Source organism: Orycteropus afer, unplaced genomic scaffold (genome assembly GCF_000298275.1).
Source record: "Orycteropus afer afer isolate SDZICR_OR568_19922 unplaced genomic scaffold, OryAfe1.0 scaffold00070, whole genome shotgun sequence".
In the NCBI taxonomy this organism is placed as follows: Eukaryota; Metazoa; Chordata; class Mammalia; order Tubulidentata; family Orycteropodidae; genus Orycteropus; species Orycteropus afer.
Genome location: NW_006921657.1, coordinates 4,269,358 through 4,290,933, shown reverse-complemented (window position 1 = coordinate 4,290,933; position 21,576 = coordinate 4,269,358). Strand labels below are relative to the sequence as shown.

Sequence of the window (21,576 nt, the reverse complement as noted above, 5' to 3'; positions counted from 1 at the left end):
TATGGAGGGATGGACACTGGGAAGAGGTAACTATGGGGAGAAAGTGGGAGGGGAGCTGTTGCATTGTGGTAAACTGTGGTCAATGACATGAGATAAAGTATATGTGAACTGCTGTATGGAAAGTGAATTTGCTCTGTAAATCTTCACCCAAATCACAATTAAATAAATAAATAAATAAATAAATTACAAATGTAAAGGCAAAAAAAAAATACCTATTCTCCAAAAAATATGAAACAAAACACACTTTTTTAGTATACTTATTACATACTAATTATCAAGGTTTCATTTGTACTCTAATGTGTCCATGGTGACATGGACATTCTACCACATGTAGTAATTTCAGTCTGATTCTTTAGGCAGAGAACCTATAGACTTGAGCTGGAGAGGGTAAGAGAATTGCAAGAAATTACTTTAGAGTTTTAGTTTGGGATCTTAAAAGTAGTCTCTGTATCATCTTCTCAAACTAACTACCCTGAGAGCTAGCAAATGTGATCTCATCAGGATAAAATATGGGACCTAACTCAAGGAGCTCTGGTAGCACAGTGCCTAAGGCACTTGACTGCTCACCAGAAGGCTGGCAGTTCAAATCCACCAGCCACTCCTCAGAAGGAAGATGGAGCAATCTACTTCTGTAGTGATACTGCCTCGGAAACCCAAGGAGGGGTCGCTATGAGTTGGGTCTGACTCAACAGCATATAACGACAACAACAACAACCCCAAGATGTGACACAGAGAAAAGAATAATTAGGTTTATAAAAAAAGAAAAAGTACTGATTTCAAGTCATAGATGACTGATTTATAAGGAATTATTGAGGAAATCTATTATCTGTACACATTTCTATTTTTTTGAGACATGATTATTTTCTAGAACATCCTTTGGTACCTTAGGCAAAGAATAACTACTAGGTCGGACAGATCATATTTCTTACCCAATCTGTTAATTCTTATAAACAGATGTGTTTGGATTTTGGATATAAGTAAAGAAATCAAAATAAATACCTCAAAAAAAATTGTTATACTTGGAATAATAACATTGCTTAGAAGGCAATGGGGATGGCGATGGTGATTCACTTGAGTTTTAATTTTCATAGTTCCCTATAACTTGCAATACTATTTTAACTACCCAAGTTTAACATAAAGTAACAGGTTCCTTTTTTTTCACATTTAGGAAAATGATATTTGCTATGGTCTTTCCTCAGCAGAGCTTTATAAGGATAAAGCAGCTCATGTTGACTAAATGCTTAAAATTCTTTAGAAAGAATGTACTTAGCAAAAGAATTTTGTTACTATAACCAAATACTAAAGTTGGTGGGGATTATTATTGTTGTTATTTTAATGTTTTTTTTTTTCCTTTTTTAAAAACACTTTTAAACATACACGTAACTAGTTTAAGTTATAATTACCTAAAAGAGACAAGCACTCTTTCATAAACCCTTTTAACAACTTCTGAAAAATTCAGAGGATGGAGTAAGAAACTATCATTTCTTACTATCCACATTATGCTTCATAGAGGCAAAACTAGAAACCTTACTGAACACACAATTCTTGGTCTTAACTAAACCAGGAGTTAACACTCATACTGAGTTTACATAATGGAGTCCTTTTTCCAGGGAAAAAAGAAAAACAGGACTATCTGTGTGAAAAAAAAAAAAAAAAGTCTGTTTGCCAAGAGTGTTCTAGTTCTAGGAATTGTTGCTTAAAAGCCCTCTTGCCTTCTGGTATCCTTTCCCTTAATCTTTGGCCTGGAAAGGAGCTGAGGTTTGTCCTTTAATATGGTCCTCTGCATCAGGGCAAGAAGGATTTAAAATTCTACTTTAGCATTTTAAAGAGATGGACACAAAGATGTCACTTAACTAGCAACAGGGTAAGTGGTCCTGGAATTTCCTTAGTACTTTTTAATAGTTTTAGTTACATATTTTTTTTAAAAAAAGTTATTGAATATTTAGCTTTAATTACCTTAAATTAAATTAATTATTTAACTGTTGTTGTTAATTGTCACTGAGTCAGCTCCTACTCACAGTGACCCTGTGTACAAGAGAACGAAACACCACCTGGTCCTGTGCCAGCCTCACAACTCCTGCTACACCTGAGCCCATCGTTGCAGCCACTGTGTCAATCCGTCTCGTTGAGGGCCCTCCCTTTCTTCTATTTAATATTTAGCCTTAAAAGCATGGATTTTTATGTCTGCTTTTTGTCTTTTCTCCTGACTGAACAAATCTAGTTAACTTCAATATCTCTTCTTAGAACACAGCAAACATTGTTTTTCTTTGAATCATATCTACTATGCCTTCAGATGACTAATACTTACGCCTTCTTAAACTGTGATAATCTGATTGTTTATGCAATAAGTACATGAACTCCAAAATTTGTAAAAAGATTGTGATACAGGTTGGAATTCTTTTAGATGACACCCTTTCAGTTTCCTTATTGTACATTCTGGAGCTAGACTCTTCCTTCTTGTATAAACTAGCTTTTACTTTTCTTTGCATTATGACAGTTTCTCTTTCCCCTCTTCCCCAAATTAAAATTAAATACAATCCCTCCAAGAATCCTCTATCATCTTTCATTTTTGAATGACATCCCACTTGGTGCAGTCAGGAAATCAATGAATATATTAACTGGAATTAGACTTGGCACCCATCTCCAAGGAGCTCAACTCAATAATGCTTAGTAGCCTTAGATGGAATTTTTAATAATTTCAAGAGATTTTTTAAAACTAACTGTGCAGTCTTAAGTCATTCCTTCAAACTCGTATTTTTTGAGTTCCCAAATAGAGAAAGAAGGGTAGAATAAAACAAATTATAACAATAATTACAATCCCCACTACAGAAAAATACAACTTTTATATTTGGTTACAATAATAAAATTATTTTACTAGTGCAAATTTAAGAGCATTAAAATGTTTCCCCTTCCAATCTAATAAACTAATGATTGTCATGAGGAGAAATTAAATTGCTACTTTAGGTAGCACTGTACAAACACAAAAGAAGAGTGTGTATCTTTTCACAGTCCTAAGACAAGGAGCTCTGGTGGCATAGTGACTAGGGCATTTGACTGCTAATCAGAAGGCTGGCGGTTCAAACCCACTAGCCACTCCACAGAAGGAAGACCAGGCAATCTACTTCCGTAAAGATTCACCACCTTGGAAATCCAATGGGGGGTGGTGGTTCTATGAGTCAGAACCAACTTGTTGGCAGTGAGTTTGGTATGGAAAACAACTAGAGTGGCAAAGGGATAAGGAGAAGGTGGTGCTGGGGAAGAAAAACTGTAGATACTCAAGAAATTTTAAACTTTTCTGTTCCTAAAATTTAGAAAATTTTGTTTTTCTTTTGCACCCAGCCCCAAATAAGCCAAGCAGAGACACAGGAACCTCATCTGAGATTAAAAGTTAGTAAATTAATCAGAGAAAGAGCAGGGTATCTCAGCCTGAAAGTCAGTATGGAGCAGACTGGAATTGGAATCCTGCCTCTACCATTTGATAGGTGTCTAGCTTTTAGCAAGTGACTTGTCTCTGAGTTTCAATTCCTACATCTATCAAACACTGAGAAAATAAAGAAAGCATGTAATGTATGTAAAGTGCCCTGCTCAGAGGAGGCCCTCTATAAATGCTCATGGGCTTCTCCCTCTTCCCTGTTCCCTCTGCAAATGAAGTTTGACAGCTAAATAGCATTCTCTTCACTCTCCAAGCTACTGTGGTAAGAAAGCTAGAAATAACTTCATGGAAAAAGAAATCTCCTTGATATATGAAATCTTAAAGTATGTACATAAGTATTAAAACTGAAACCAGTAAGAGAGCTCCTTTAGCAAGAAAAGGAATGATGGAAAGTTATTAAGACACTATTAATCATTTCCATTTTCCTCTTAGCTATGATGATGAAATGATATTTCATACTCAGTAAGGAGAGAAATTACCCAAACTTTGAAAAGTGAAATTAAAAGTATTTCATAAAAATAAAAATTGCTGCTACTTTCCAGATGTTTTATCAGAACACTTTTCAAAATGGAAGTAAAGGCTTTCAATCACTCATCTGAGATGATCTCTTTAATTGCCAACTATGCACTTAACACCATACTAGGTGTCAGAGGGCATACAAGACAAAGTGAAGGAACACTTGCTAAAGGTTTAGCATATGCCAGCTGATGTCAGGCGTGTAACATCATCTCGCTTAGCTATTGCCCTATTTTATTTTATGTTTTTTTTTATTGTGATTTGGGTGAAAATTTACAGAGAAAATTCACTTTCTATACAGCAGTTCACATACACTTTGTCTCATGACATTGACTACAACTTACCCCAATGCAACAGCTCCCCTCCCACTTCCTCCCGATAGTTACCTCTTCCTTGTGTCCATCCCTCCATGCACTCCTGCCCCCTGAGCTGTCTCCCTGTGCATAAACAGCCCTTCTTTCTTCCATGATTGATCTCTCCAAGAAGTGTATCTACCTCAGGTAAATGTTCAACTCGTATGCCTCTCTTTTGTTTGGCTGAAAGCCACAGGTGTGGGTTCAATTCCAGACCTGAAGGGCAGCTAGGGGCCATAGTGTCAGGGGTTCCACCAGGCTCTATCGAACCAGAAAACCTGGTACCCTTTTTTTCTCCCCCCAAATGATTTTGAGTTTTGTTCCACATTGTTCTCCCTCTCCATCCAGGATCTCCTACATAGATCCCTCTCCGAGTGGTTGACAGGCACCATCTAGTTCTTCTAGTCTCATAGTCATATAGGCTGTGGACTGCATGGTGTACCAGTTGCTAGGACTAATTGTTTCCATTAATCTTTGGTTCTCTTCATTCTTCTTTGCTCTAGATGAGGAGAGATCCATGGTTGCATCTAGATGGCTGCTTGCAAGCTTTAAAGATCTCAGTTGCTACTCAACAAAGTAGGAGGTGGAACAGTGTTTTGTGTAGTATGTTATGCCAATTGAGTTTGATGTCCCCTGCAACTATGGTCCTGAGCCCACCGGTTCAACTACTTAGTCCCTCTGGGTAGCTGGCTGTGACCAAGAAGTGACTACAACCTTGTCCCTGTCAGCTGTCCTATACACCTGGGAATTACTATAGATCACACAAATACATTTATAGAACCACTGTCTGCCAACCCTATACCTTGGGTATATTCCCCACTTCATAGACATACCTACTAGTTCAGCCTGTCTACCCATCTATCCACCCGTATACCCATGTTTGCCTTCACTGACAACGCAGTACTATATGTGCAAAAGGGTTCATCTTTGTTGTCTGTACCTCTCATGTCTATGTCTTTGTCTATGTCTATGTCCCATGTCTATGTACCTCTCTATGTCTTCCTCTTCCTCAATGCCACCATGTTGATCACTCACATGTGGTACGCTGCCCTTCTCTTCACCCAAATCAATACTTATCTCTACCTATCTAACAGTGTTCCCTCTCCTCCCCTCCCACTGCTCGTAAACAACAAAGAAAATTTCCTTCCATAGATAAACCTTTCCTTGACTTTTACAATAACGGACTAATACTATATTTGCCATTCTGTGATTGACTCATTTCACTCAGCATAATGTCCTCCAAGTTCATCCACGTTATGTGGTATTTTGCAGATTCTACTAGCCACTGCCCTATTTTACAAATGAGGAGCCAGGCTCTGAGGATAAATAACTCATCTGATGTCAGAGATGAACATGACTGAATAAGAATGTTAACCAAGGTCACACTAGCTCCAAAGCCCTCCTGAAAGAATTACAAATCTTATTGGGAAGACACAGTGCTGATTGATGCAACTTTAAATAAGGGGTAATTAATAAGGAGGCCCTTACTCATTAATCCTGTGCCATCCTATGGAAAGAAAAAACACTAAACTGCATGCAATGACTTCCTCATATGATGACCTGCCTGTCTCTATAAATTTCAGTTTTTCACCAGTTCACAGGAACAGTTTTATTGTATCTTGACCCAAGGCCTACAGATAATTCTAAATTAATGTCAAACAGAGGAGAACTTTCTAGAATAAGTATCATAGATACGACTACCTTTTTCATCTATTTTTTTTCTGTACTTGGGTATGTGCAGGTAGGTACACAACACACAAAATCCCTAATCTGCTTTTACTTTCCTCTTTCATTGGCAATCTACCCAATATTCTAACAGGCTTTCAGCTCTACAGCATCTTAGGACGAAAGACAGATGTCTCACGCTCTGTCTCCTTAGACTCCCTCTTGCTTTTCAAGGAATGAGTGTTAGGCTGGATTGTGGTCAGGCTGGCACCTGCTTAGTGCTCTGGATGACCCTGCATTGCTCAAAGTTTCTTAAAAGTACTATCCTTGTTTCTGCTTTATTCTCTAATTACATTTTATAGATTTGTTTAAATTGTAATTATATAATCAAACAGTTCTGATCATTTACATTCTCAGATCATGTTATCATTTTCAAACAGGACCATTCCATGGTGTCCATGGTAGGGACCAAGGCATAGGACTTGAATCCTATACACACCAATTCTCACAGAAAAACTGTTGGACGAGGCTTATTTTCTTCTTTTGGAGTATTCTAGAATATTTCTATAAGAATGCAAGCTTCACAAAGGTAAATACTATGTTTTTTTTTTTTCCTATATTTTTTGGCTGCAGCACCTCTCAAACCAAAACCCAAACTCAGATGGTGCCATCAAGTCACTTCTGACTCACAACAACCCCCAGTGAGTTTCCAATGCTGTAAATCTTTATGGAAGCAGACTGCCTCATCTTTCTTCTGTGGAGCAGCTGCTGGTTTCAAACCATCAACCTTCTGGCTAGCAGTCAAATGCCTTAACCACTACGCCACCAAAGCTCTAGAATATTTTACGTACACACGCACAAAACCCCTCTCTCTTCAATATAAATCACTGAACAAAATAAAATTCACTCAAGGATTTTCCATAGAGTGAAGATAGTAGCATTAACATTTCCAAATAAGTTTCCAGAGGTCTAATCTTTAAATGTTGTTGGGCGCATTATTTTCCTCCATTTGGTGAGTATTTTGAACTCTGTTACCTATAATGGTTTACTGAGGCAAGGTAAGTGATAAGAATCAGAGTATTGCTGCTATTCTGAAGATAAAAGCCCTTCATGGACAACTAGACAAGACCAAAACTTCAACTAACTAGAGTATTTAGAAACTGAAATATTATGGCTAATTTTCCTGTTAAACAAGAGCTCATACGATAATCTTTTTTACATCAATTATTTCTGTTGAAAATCTTTCTAAGTGATTTATTTGCTAAGAAGATGGCAAATATTATCATATCATGTAGTAGAGAAAAATCTTTGAAATCCAAACTCCTAAGCCTCATTCTTGTAAACACCTTTCCTGACACTCAGCCTTGTGCTCTGCACTAGACTAAGAGAGTGGCCTATCCAATAGTGCTGGCTGGAGATAAAGCAGGGGAGCTGTAAAGCTTTTCAATGTAATAAATGTTAATTGAACTTTTACTATATATAAAGGACTTGCCGCTTATTATAAGGAATAGAGGCACCTCCTCAAGGAGCTTGGCTTAATTATGATGATCCATTACTTTGCTTTTTGAAGTAAATGCCCTATCAATTACATCATTTTCAAAAGCAAGTACCAAAGCACATTTCAAAGTTTGAGCTGGCTGTTTATTATCCTTACTTCTGTTCCTTTCCTACAGTATGAATATGAAACAGCATTGCTATCACTAATGGAAATTCAGTTGTAATTTTTCAAACTGTCTCAGTTGGATTAGGTGGGTGGAGGAGGTGGGAGTATATATATCAGAATCTTGGGGAAAGCAGATAGAGGAGTAATAAATGTAGGTTGAAAACAAAGTAGTCTTTCGCCAATATTTTAATGTGTTTTTAGTCATAGTATTTAATATTCTGAAATTCAAATAATAGTAGTCTTTTTTTTTTTTTAGGAAAAGAGGTTGAGAAACATCAGTGTAAGACAAACAAACGGACAAAAAACTCTTAAGAAATTAGAGATTTCCTATTTTGTCTCCAGATATAAGTGAATATAGAAATATTTGAGGAATGTTTTGAAATGAATGGAATCAGTGGCAATTAACTCAAAACACATGCGATTCAATAATTACCCATAGAGAACACTGTAATGCTCTGATAGAACTATGCCAAGGGCCTGAATAGATTGAGGGTCTAAACTCTGAGTGGAAAAGGAACTTGCAAATCTCTAGAAACAGTAAGACACCTTTGCAATTCTGAGCATATATATTTTCACTCTGACATTTAGTGTTTGCAGTGGTTTATCACCTTTGCAAAATTTCACAGTAAGAGACATTTAATATCGCCCTCATTTCTACCTGCTGGGGCCTTCCACACAGAAAACATAAAATTAGGGACAGTTTTGAGTCAGATTGAGAGCTGCTCTGAACTTAATTTAGATTCCTTTGACTATCAGTCCCAGAACTACCTTGCTGCATGGAACATGCTGCTTCCTCCCTACTGTCAGCTTATAGACCACTCATAAGGTTCAAATCAGTCAGTTTCCATAGTTGGAGGAGATTGAAAGAATGCCCAGAGTATAGGCCCACCCAACCCAGTGGCTTTCGCTGCACAAGTGATGGACAGTGCTCCCACCCCCTGAAGTCAAAGAATACCAACCTCTAGCTTCAAAACATCATGCTGAAGTTTACGCTGGAATTCAAGGAAGTTTTTGATTGTCAGCTTCCCCTTGAGATCAGCTCCAAAAAAGTAGGTTGTGAGGGCCGAACACAACCCAGACTTGAGGGTGTTACCAGTAGTAGAACGATCTCTGTGACGCATACCCATGCTGGTTTGGGAACGAATGATGCTCTGAACCTAATAATGAAGCAAGCCCCCACCCAGGGGGAAAAAAATTAAAACATGCCAAAAAAAAAAAAAAAAAAGTTAGAAAAGTAAGAATAATGATTGTATTTACTATTTGGGTACACTATGTTACAATTATCTCTTTTAATTCTCCAACCTATCCTGTGAGGTAAGTCCTATCAGCATTTTCATGTTATAGATGAGAAGACTGAAGCACAGAGAATTAAATATTACTCAGGGTCATGTGGCTTGCAAGTAACAACCAGAATTCTAACATAGGCAGTCTGGTACCTTTAAAATTGGGATGCTCAATTCAGAAAAAGAAAAAAATTGTTTTTGAGGCTCAAACTCTCTTTCACATAATGAGGAGAATAATTATTAACCTCGCAGTAATTCCTTCCATATCTCAAAAAACCCAACCAACCCACTGCCTTGGAGTCGGATCCAACTCATGGCGACCCCTCCTTGGGTTTCTGAGGCGGTATCACTACGCCCAACCTTCCTTCTGAGGAGTGGCTGGTGGGTTTGAACCATCATCCTTCTGGTTAGCAGTCAAATGCCTTAGGCACTATGCCACCAGAGCTCCCTTCCGTATCTCAAGAGACTTAAAAATTTCACACTACTTACTTCTGACCCTGCAACATAGCTATAAGCAAACACTTGACATCTAAGAGAGAGGCAACATAGCTATAAGCAAACACTTGACATCTAAGAGATGCAACACATTTATTAGAATGATACATGAAATACAAAGTTGATATGAAACAATTCTCCAAGAAAACATGGGGAATCAGCACAATCTCTGAATATGCTTTAAATGAGTTTTTTGAGGAAGGAAATTTTTGAGACTAGGACCAAGTGGCCTAACTACATAAATGAGATTTTTAGGCAAGTTTGTTTGCTACAGATTTAAAAATTAATAATAAAAAGTTCATGCAGTCATTACTACCTTTTTATAAGCTAAACAACAACAAAAACTAAACAGATATCCAGAAAATTAAAATTGGGATATATAAGGATACATAATAAAGAATAATACATATATCCTTTGGATGATGCTTTTTAAAGTGCCAACAAGAAAAACCTAATACGTAAAAAGTTAAGATTAGTAACAACTGATTTACCTAAAGTAAATGTCATTTATTTAATCTATCGTCTGCAACCATTAAAAAATGGACTTATTTTTTTCCTTTTAAGATAGCATTTTTATTGTAAGAGTAATCGCTGCTTTATATACCTAGGAGTGGAACTGCTGAGTCATATGGAAATTCTGTATTTAACTTTTTGAGGAAATGCCAAACAGCTTTCCACAGAGGCTGTGCCTTCTTACATTTTACAACTGCATTAGGAAACAGACATTCCCTAGAAAAAACTAACAAAGTAAAAGTTGGGTCTTTGAAAATATCAACGAAATTAATACAATCCCCATTAAACTCATCAACAGACAAAGAAAAAAAGAACACAAATTATGAATGCAGAAATGGAAGAAGGGATACCATTACAGATTCTGAAAACACTAAAGGAATAATAATAAGGGGGATGTTATGAACAATGCTGTACCAATAAAGCAGGCAACTTAGAAGTAATGGGCACATTCTCGAAAAATAATGTTAGACTGGGCGTTATCATGTAGATCTAACTGAAGAGCTGAATGACTATTCAGGCAGAATCAGAGTAAGGCAAAAGAAGTGCTGGAAGGATTCATGTGCAAAAGAAAGGGTCTCAGTGAGAGTAAGCTGTAGCTTCTTAAATTCAGAGAAGCATGAGGTGACATATTTCTTTTCATTTCAGGACACAAACAAGACTGCCTCAGTGCAAATCTGTAGTGCATCATTGAAACAGACTGAGAGAGATGGAAGGCTAAGCAAATTTAAGAAAAATAGCAAACTAAGTTAGTTCTCTTTATAATTATGAGGCTGCCTGGTGGGATCAGTAAAATGCAGGTTATGGCCAAATGAAGGTATTAGATGGAGTCAGGGTGCAAACATGGTTAAATGTCTTGAGGTGTTTTAAGGTATGTCTCTCTGCAGTTTATTATTTTAAAGATATACTACACCTGATACTTGCCCCACTTTCTGCAATATTTGCCTCATTCTTGTTTTGAGAATATAAAAATGCTTTCTCCTCTGCATTTTTTTTTTTCTGTTTTGAAGCCACTTCTGATGACCATAATAATTATATCTAGGGAGGTACCATGGGCTTCAATGGCAGAAGTTCTATAGAAATAATAATCATCTAGGATTCAGAGGAACAGTATTCATATATGGTTGTGATCTACCACAGTCAAAAGTATGACAGCACTTTTCCTTCTCTCATAGAAATACTTTAAGAACATACTCATCCTTGGACGCTGGAACTGTCTGGCACGTAGGAACTGTTTGATAAATGTTGACTGACTGCGCTTATGAGTGAATAGGCATATAGTCTCCCAGCTCGAGGCACATAGTCTAATTTATGTTGGGGAAGCATAACAACCTAGACTTTGATCATTTGCTCAAATAATTCCTTATATTTAAGACTGGCAGGAAAAAATCCACACCCACCAAAAGTAAGGTTGAGTATGCTGATCAAGGTCAAAGTACCTCTGAGGCACATGAAAATGTGTTAAATATTAATGTGCAGGTAGATCCTGACTTATAACGTATGTGAGTTATGCTGAACCACAATTACAACCCATTCTCTCTCTCTTTTATTTTTTTGTGATACATCTTACTGTTGGTAGGAACTCTAGTGGCGCTGTGATTAAGGCATTGGGCTGCTAACCATTGGGCATTGGGTAGGCAGTTCTACCCACTAGCTGCTCCACAGGAGAAAGATAAGGCAGTCTGTTTCCATAAAGATTTACAGCCTTGGATACCCTACAGGGGTCAATGAGTCAGAATCTACTTGAGGGCAGTGTTTTGTTTTGTTTTTTTTATTGCTGGTAATATGTACTATGTACAATGTTGCAACATGTAATTTGCTGATGTTACCATTCTTAGATGCTCCCTTGTGAATGTTCAATTTTATGATTTACTTTTAAAAACACTGAAGTATAGCAGGTTGGAATATTGTATCTTCCTGGGAGGAAGTTATGGGAAAATGCAGCAGTGGATATGGAAAAAATTGCTGAGTTATGTGAACATGCTCTAAGCATTTGATCGGGATAATATGATAGAAGAGATTAGTAGAAAAATCGTCCATTTGGCAATAACGCTGAATTGAGGACTTGATATTGCCAATGTTCAACAGTTCATAGACTATGAAGAAGGGGAACTGATAGATCAGGACTTAATGGATTTTGAAGAAGAAAGAAATAATGAAGAAGAGGAAGGAGAGAAGTTATCAAAAAATTCTACAATGAAAAAATGAGCTAAAGTTTTTTCTAAACTAAATCAGGGGTTTCAGTTATTGAAAACATGGACCCAACCCCTGATATGGGAGCAGTGAAATGTCACCACAAAATATATGATGGAAAAAAGAAAAGGACCATATGGACAACTCTCACTAATTTTCTGACTAGAAATGTCATCCTCCCAGTGATAATCCAGATGATCCAGAACCTTCCACAAGAGGAGCTACTACTATTACTGACAAAATGCCAACAATGTTCAACTCTTCTTCAACATTAGCATAAATTGTTATGATTTGTGTATTTTTTTAAATGTATGTATGTATTAAAATGGGGAGCTCTGGTAGCGTAGTGCCTAAGGCACCTGACTGCTAACCAGAAGCCTGGCGGTTCAAATCCACCAGCCACTCCTCAGAAGGAAGGTTGGGCATTCTACTTCCATAGTGATACTGCCTCGGAAACCCCAAGGAGGGGTTGCTATGAGTCAGGTCCGACTTGACAGCACACAACAACAACAACAATGTATTAAAATATGTCTGTAAGTTTATATGTAATGTTTCAAACCCCAAAGGCAAATAAAGATCAGATTTATAAAGATATGATCATGAAAAGCAATAATAATGAAAACTAAAGAGGCATTAATAACAGCAGTACTGTCTTAAGACTGAGTCATCAGAACACAACTCTGTCATAAGTAGGGCACTAAATGTATTAAAACGAATTCTCCAGTACAACTTGCCTGTTCAAACTCCTCCATGTCTACTTCTCCATCTCCATTCAAGTCAAACATCTTGAAGGCAATTTCAAAATTTCTCTGAGGAGCTGCAAGTCAAAAAAGGAGATAGGAAAGAAGGAAGGGAGAAAGAGAGGAAGGAAAAAGAAAATTATTTAGAAGGCATCAATCAAAAAAATTCCTTAAGAAAAGAGATGGTTAAACAATAAAATGTAATATCAAAATCATAAACACTACTATATTTATCTAGATCCATCTTTTAGCAATACTCTTTACAACCAAAAGAGAATTTTACTGTGGACAGTAAAGACAGCACTTGTTTATCTTTGGGTTTCTGTATGAAATACTTTAACTTTGCTTTCTTAGACACCATTTCCTTAGGTGTTTAGTATTAACGTTGTTGCTCTGCTGCTTAAACATAGTATTTACCTGGGCAAGCAAGTCTTGGGTGAGACACATTGTTGAAAAGCAAGTTGAAAATCTAAGTCTGTGTCTTAGCCTTAAAACAAGCTAGCTTTCTACTTTATTCTATCTACTCTCTCCATTGTTAGTACAATCAGGAGTTCTGAGGACTTCATTCTGTCAACAGATTATCTCATACCAGTTTACTCATTATCACTGCAGTTCTGTGTGGAAAGGCAGAAAAGTATACTGTTATTTACTTACTGAGAAGACCTGGTGGTATAATGGTTAAGCACTTGGGTGCTAGTTGTAAGGTTGGCAGTTCAAATCCACCCAGTGACTGTGTGGGAGAAATATCTGGCAATCTGCTTCTGTAAATTTTACAACCTAGGAAATCTATGAGGGAGTTCTGCTCAGTGGAATCCAGTAACAACAACTACTACTTACTAACCACTTCCAAAACAGTCTTAACTCTTTTCAGCCATGTCAATTGGGTACAAAAATGACCGAGTAAAGTATACTTAAATGCTAAAGTTAACCTAAAGTTTAAAAAACAAAATGAAAAATGTAAATCTTGACAACAGGGGATATATTCTTTTCCTTAAATGAATAAAGACTTCTTTAGTGCTCCTAGATGAATCAAACTATAAGTAATATAGTTTGTACTGGATAAAATATAAATTTAACAGGACTTCTTTCTTATCATAAGGGGCTCTGGTGGTGGAGTGCCTCAGGCTAACCAGAAAGTTGGCAGTTCAAACCCACTAGCCACTCTGTGGAAGGAAGACAGGGCAATCTAATTCTGTAAAGATTTACCATCTCGGAAACCCAATGAGGGCCGTTATGAGTCAGAATCTACTTGATAGTAGAAGGTTTGTTTTTTTTGTTTCTTATCATACTGAATGTTTTTGATACAGAAAACTATGACATTTACTTCCTTCTTTTGGTGCTTCAAATTTATACTGCTCTAGAAAACAAATCAAAATAAAATATCCAACATATCCTAATACCTTTGAATTAGAATTTCAGTTGTTGTTATTCTTTTTCTTGTATGTGACAAAATATATAGCAGAAAAATCTGCCATTTCAACCACTATTAAGTGGACAACTCAGTGGCTTTAATTATATTTACAATGTTAAAGCAACTATCACCACCATTTGTTACCAAAACTTTTTCATCACCTCAAAGAGAAACTCTGTACCCATTAAAGCAGTTCATGCCATTCTTACTAAAAAAGTATGTAGATTTTATATGCATTTGACTGCTAACCAGAAGGCTGGTACTTCAAAGCCACCAACCACTCCATAGAAGGAAGATTGGGCAATCTATTTCCGTAAAGATTTACTGCTTCGGAAACCCAAAGGGGGTGGCTATGAGTTGGAATCGACTTGATGGCAGTGAGTTTTTTTTTTTAAATAAATAGATTATATAGACAAAAAAGTAAAATAGGGTTTGTATGTTATGCATAATTGTACAGAGTCCATATTCCCATCTTGCTCATGAATTTGTTAACAGCATCTTCTGCTTAAATTTCATTTTCAGTCAACTAGGCTGCTAAGCTCCTGGCTTTCTGGTGCCTGAATGAATCACGTGCCTATTGGCTTCCAACACTTGCTTCACCTGATATTGGCCTCCAACAGGTTTGTTTTTCTTCAGGCCACTACAATTTCTGGGAAGTGATCCAGATGGGGAAATTCAATTTCTACATAATAATTGCTATAGATTTTTCCTACCTATGTTAATGCTATCTTTTACAGAAGAATTACTATGTGCCAAGCATTGAGCTAATTTAAAGCTGTTTATTATATGACTTGTACTCGCAATGAAAACTTTTGTTTCTTTACTATTTAAACAGAGGAAGAAATTGCGGCTCAAAGCAGTTAAAGAACTAGTTCAAAATGACACAGGTAATATGTGACAGAAGTGGTAGGCAAACCTAGATCAACACTGATTTCAAAGTCCACAAACTTTCCATTATGGCCTCCATATAAATACAGAGGTAATTAGGATAATAAAAACATACTCTTTATCCTGATATGTTTTGACCTAGAAACAAAACATATACACTGGTTATGTCAGTCCCCACAAACGTTGAGAGTTATCTCACTCTATAATTTATGCTCGGTACTTTAGGTTGCACTATAGGCTACATCATATCTCAGACATAGTTCTCACATGTTTTTTAAAAATTCTGAATATGAATCTCTTTAAATAGGAATGCACTCTTCTGTTTCCTATTGTTATACGCTTGGCCCATTTCATTCTTTTCTTTTCCCCCACATGGGAAGGCTTCAATTTATAAAAATTTAGTATATAATTCATCTGAATATACTTTTTTAAAAAATAATATTTTATTGCTTTTAAGGTGAAAGTTTACCTAGCAGATTAGGTTCTCACTTAACAATTTCTACACAACTTATTCAGTGATATTGGTTACATTTTCTACAACGTGTCATCATTCTCATTCCATCCTAGTTTTATCATTTCCAGTCCTCTAGTTTCCTAGTCCCTTTACCTTCTTATTTTTACTGTCCAAAAAATAAAAAATAAAATAAAATAAATACTCACTGCTGTTGAGTCGATTCAACTCATAGAAACCCCTCCTTGGGTTTCCCAGGAGGTATCACTACCTCCTCTATTTACTACTATTCCTCTATTGGGAAGTAGATTGCCCATTCTTCCTTCCAAGGACTGGCTGGTGGGTTTGAACCGCCAGCCTTCTGGTTATAGCACTATGCCACTAAAGCTCCTGTGTTTACTTTGGAGTACTGTTTTTTTATTATATTTTTTATTGTGATTTGGGTGAAAGTTTACAGAGTAAATTAATTTTCCATAAGTAGTTCATACACATTTTGTTTGATGACATTGACTGCAATTTCCCATAATGTAACAGCTCTCTTTCCACTTCCTCCCTGTAGTTACCTCTTCTCTGTATCTTTCTTTCCTATGCATCCCTGCCCCACCCCCTCCCAAGCTGTCTCCCTGTGCAAACACTGCCTTTCTGTATCTACCTGATGTAAAAGTTCACCCTCTATGTTTGGCTGGAAGCCACAGGAGTGAGTTCAGTTTTGGAGTACTTTTTGATGAACGTAATTTGGCCCACTTCATTGTCATACATGATTTGCCTAATCCCTGTAAACACTTGAGATTGTAGCAACTTCAGATAATACAAAACCACTGAAAGCTTTAAGTAGGGAGGTGACACAGTCCAATAATCATTTATAAAGGACTTCTCTGCTACAGTGTGAAGGTATAAGTTGAAAAGAAGAGCCAGCTTCAGAGAATATCATGGAAACTCTTGTAAATGTGGAAAATTTGAACTCAGTGATGGCAGTGGTTACTGAGAAGAGGACCCAATTTTGAAATATCTCGAAGGGGAACTTATGTAACTGAATGATTATAGTCTAAAGAGATGACAGCACGACTGGCTTAGGCTACTGGGTAGCTTGCATGTCATCAACCAAAATAGATGAAAAAGGTTTAAGAAGTAAAATGAATTTAGTTGGGCAATGCTGCACTGGAGGACTCCACAGAATAATCAGATGGAGATGTTCAGGAGGTAGTTGGAAATATGGGTCTAAAGCTTAGAATAGAGAGGTTAAAGCTTGGAGTCATTAGCATGTATGTGGTTGGCTGCCAAGGTCCTGAAATTAAGTTTCCAAAGGAGAAGTGAGGATGGAGGAGAAGGATGAGGAAAAGGTAGGATGCAGTAGGATGCCAAACTGAAAGTGCAAGGAAGAGAAGGGAACTAGTGAAAGAGAGGTTGGCATCACAGCAGTAGGAGAATACAGTTCAAATGAACAGAAATAGGAAACAGACAGCCAAGCAAATGTTCCCGTAAATGAATTAAAGCACCTTTCCTAGCCTCCATCTCTACTGATTACACAGAATGAACCTGTGTACTTAAAATTTCAACTCTATCATTATCTTTTATTCTTGGCATCCTATGAGCTCCATGAAGTCACATGCCTGGAACATAAGTGATTCAGTGAGTTAGTCTAGCAAATCATAGTTAATATTGCAGTCTGTAACTAAGATTAAATTCATTTCACCAAATGAAGCATAAAATTTCTATATCTTCTTTTTATCCTGACCTACTTGCTTTCAAGGAGTCCCTGAGTGATATGTTTAATTGCTTGAATCTGAACTGAAAGGTTGGCAGTTTGAATCTACCCAGAGATGCCTCAGAAGAAAGGCCTGGCAACTTACTTCCAAAAGAGCTCAGCCATTGAAAAGCCTATGAAGGGCAGTTCTACTCTGTATCACAAGCAGTTGCCAGGTATTGGAGTCAACTCAATGGCCATTTTTTTTTTTTTTCCTGTTTGTTTGTTTAGTTGCTCTCAAGCAGAACATTCACGTGGAGCTGTTGTTGTCAGGTGCCACTGAGTTGATTTCCACTCATAGTGACCCCATGTGACCGAGCAGAACTGCTCAATAGACCTTTCAAGGCTGTAATTCTTTACTGGAGCAAAGTGACAAGTCTTTTTCCCATAGACCCACCTGGTTGGTTTGAAACACAACCTTTGGTTAGCAGTCGAGTGCTTACTCATTGTGCCACCAGGGCTTGTTATGTAGAGCTCCTTAGCCTAGAGGCTGAACTCCTGTGCTTTGGTCACTGATATAGCAAGTCAGTGCAGTAGAGCTGAACAGTCTCAATTAGGCCCGGCCAGCTGACCAGGGAAAGTCCTCTGCAGAGCAGTGCCCTGAGGCTGTTCAATCTTCATCTGCTGATCACCTCAAAGCACATAAAACAAACAAGCAAGCAAATAACAAAAACCTGCTTGCTTTAAGTGAAACATGTGACTCAAGAATATTTTGCCAGGCAAATATGTTATGAACATCCCTGTCTCACTTAAATATAGGCTTCAGAGTAAATTTTGAATCTAGTTGTTCTAGAAAGCTTTAAGTTGTCTGTCATGGATTTGAATTGTGTCTGCCTAAAACATGTGTCAACTTGGCAAGGCCATGATTCTCAGTGGTTTGGCAGTTATGTAATGACTCCATAATTTGGCAGTTATGATGAACAATGAGACTTTCTCCTCCTGCTGCAAGTAACATGACCTATTACCAAAATGATCTTAACATTTGCTGGAACTGATGAAAACAACAATAAAATTCTATACCAAGTTACGTTACTACACATTTTTTACTAGAGTTCCACAGTGATCTTTGTTATTAGATAATGAAGTTACACTAAGTATGTTCTGGTTAAGAATCCTTTTTTTGTTTTTAAATAATATGTTACCATAATAGTCACAGCAATAACCACTCTAGACTATTCTCTGAAGCACAGATTTTTCTACTTTGCTTTAGTGATAAGAAAGAGAGTATCTTTTTCTATATGCATCAAGTTAAATAATCAGTGTCAACCAATAAGACTAGAGGTCTTGAGATTTTCATGACTGTGTTACTTATTGTTGTTTAATAGAAAATGCACAAGCCTAGGGCTCTAATTCTGGCTCTCCAGAATAACACAATGAGTCATTTGCTGCCTTCAATTCCTTTTTTAGGTAGTACTGACAGAATGAACAACAACAACAAAATGAATACTTGAGTGAATTGATTTGGGTTTCCTACCACAAATCCCTATTTGTACCATTTGTTTTAAAATGATATAGAACAAATGAAGTAATTAATATATAGTATCAGAGAACTCTGAGTTACAAAAGACTTTAGAATATGATCCTCTATTCAATGATAAACTGAACTACTGAATTTGAAAGGATGACATGAAACCTCTATTTGATAATTTCGAGTTAGAGGAGAGAGGTCACTATTCCTGAGGCCTACAATATTTTTGGCCAACTGAGTTTTATCTCATGCAGAGCCAAAATCTACTTCTGTTTAGCTTCCACAAACTGCCCTACTTTTATTTTCTAGAGAAATAAAAAAAATAGATATGCTTTCTTATCTGTATGATGGACCTCTGAATAAATCAAACTATTACTCTATATATTAAAAAGGTGGAGGGGACAGGGAAACTAACTTAATGGAAATGGAACAACCAAAGTGGAAATGAGAATGTTGACACAATATGAAAAATGTAACCAATATCACTTAGCAATTTGTATAGAGATTGTTAAAAGGGAACTTAATTTGCTGTATAAACATTCATCAAAAACACAGTAAAATTTTATTAAAACAAACAAACAGAACTATTACCATGTCCCTGTTAAAGTTTTTTAGACCTGCTTCCAGAACTTCAACATCTCAGTAGTCCTTCCCTGGGGTAGTTTATTATTTGTTTCATAAATTTATTTTTTGACTTATAAGAACAGAAACTTACTATCTCACAGTTATAGAGGTCAGAAGTTCAAATTCAGGGTGCTCTCTCCAAAGACTCTAGAGGAAGATATTTTCTCGTCTCTGGATTTTGGAAGCTCTAGGCATTCCTTAGGAGCTCTGGTAGAGTAGTACTTAAGGCACTTGACTGCTAACCAGAAGGCTGGTGGTTCAAACCCACCAGCCACTCCTTGGAAGGAAGGCTGGGCAATCTATTTCCGTAGTGATACTGCCTTGGAAAGCCAAGGGAGTGTTGCTATGAGTCAGGTTGGACTCCATGGCACATAACAAAAACAACAACAACAACAACAACAATAGGCATTCTTTGATCTGCAGTTGCAGACCAAACAACTTTGTTGTTTTCATTTTGTCTGTCTCTGTATCTCTTCTACACACAGATTGGGTTATTTTGGTATGATCTTACATTATATTCACTGATCACATCTTCAAAAACCCTGTATAAAATAAGGTCACACTGATAGGAACCAGAGTTTAGAACTTCAACATAAACTTGGGGATACAATTCAAATTGTAACACTTAGGATACAGGGAACAGGCTAGATCACATACTGTTTTCTCTGACTTTAGATTGTTAATGCCTCCCGAAAATGCAGTATCCCTAATTGTTTTGGTTCTCTAGTGCCGCTCTAACAGAAATACCACAAAAGGGTGGCTTTAATAAATAGAGATTCATTCTCTTACAGTTTAGGAGGCTAGAAGTCCGAGATCAAAGTGCCCACTCTAGGGGTTGGGTGAAAGCCCCTCAACCTTGGGCTTTAGCTCTGCCCCTTATTCCTGGCACACTGAAGCTAGAAGCTTCTCTCAACTCAGACAGCTGCTGGCTGCTGAGGCTGACAAATCCAAGGTCAGCAAGGAACATGGAACAGTCCCAAAATTATCAGGCAAGATAGCAGGCCACTAATTCAAGTCCATTAACAGTCCCAAGATTGTCAGACAACATGGCAGGCCACTGAAATGAAGACTGGGCCAAATGCAGGATCCAGGTGTACCAAAAGCTATAGACCTTCCTCAAAGTTTCTTCTTATATAATGGAAGCAGACTATGTCCCTAAGACAGCTACTTAGCTACTCACAGTAGATTCTGTCATGGAGTTGATTACCAATCTCATCATGGGGAATAACTGCACCCAGCTTACAGCCACTCAAAACCAGGCACAGACAAGGTGACACATAACCTTAACTACCACATTAATGTAGTTAATTCTGGACATGAATTATCTTTTCTAGAAACAACAGGATTTTTTTTTTTTGAAGACCAATGAACTAGCAGTAGCATCATTCTTATATGAGGGCCTCCTGTCTTGCTTTACATATAACATTATGCTTAGGAGATGAAGAAGAAAAACTTAACAGATTTCAAAAAAATGCCCCTGTTGTTGTTGTTGTTGTTGTTGTTAGATGTCGTCAAGTTGTTTCCCACTCATAGCGACCCCATGCACAGCAGAACGAAACACTGCCTGATCCCACGCCAACTCCCATGATCCCTGCTATACTTGAGTCCATCATCAAAGTCACCGTGTCAATCCATCTCGTTGAAGGCCTCCCCCTTTTTCGTCGATCCTCCACCCTACCAAGCATGACATCATTTTCCAGGGAATGGTCCCTTCTTACAACATGACAAAAATAGGTGAGACAAAGTCTGGCCATTCTTGCTTCCAAGAAGCATTTCAGGTGCACTTCCTCCAGGACAGATCTGTTAGTTCTTTTAGCAGTCCATGGTACTTTCAGCATTCTTCGCCAGTACTACAACTCAAAAGCATCAACTCTTCTTCGGTCTTCCTTATTCACTATCCAGCTCTCACATGCATACGAGGTGATTGGAAATATCATGGCTTCTGTCAGGCGAACCTTAGTCCTCAAAGAGACATCCTTGCTCCTCAGCACTTGAAACAGTTGCTTCGCGGTTGACCTTCCCATTGCTACACGTCGTCCAATGTCCTGACTACTGCTTCAATTGGCATCAATTGTAGAACCAAGCAATGTGAATTCTTTGACAACCTCAATCTTCTCTCCATTTATTGTGATGCTGCTC

The 21,576-nt window shown here is 37.4% G+C and overlaps 1 protein-coding gene across 1 annotated transcript in view; it reads right to left on the bottom strand.

Annotated features, from left to right (window-relative positions):
- Positions 1 to 21,576, bottom strand: part of MICU1 (mitochondrial calcium uptake 1) — a 277,929-nt gene that overhangs the window by 114,980 nt on the left and 141,373 nt on the right. The window contains exons 8-9 of the mRNA XM_042780922.1: positions 12,846 to 12,928; positions 8,590 to 8,787 (exon numbers count right to left, since the gene is read on the bottom strand). Of these exons, the coding sequence (XP_042636856.1) occupies positions 8,590 to 8,787; positions 12,846 to 12,928 (281 nt within the window). The remainder of the gene's footprint in view (positions 1 to 8,589; positions 8,788 to 12,845; positions 12,929 to 21,576) is intronic.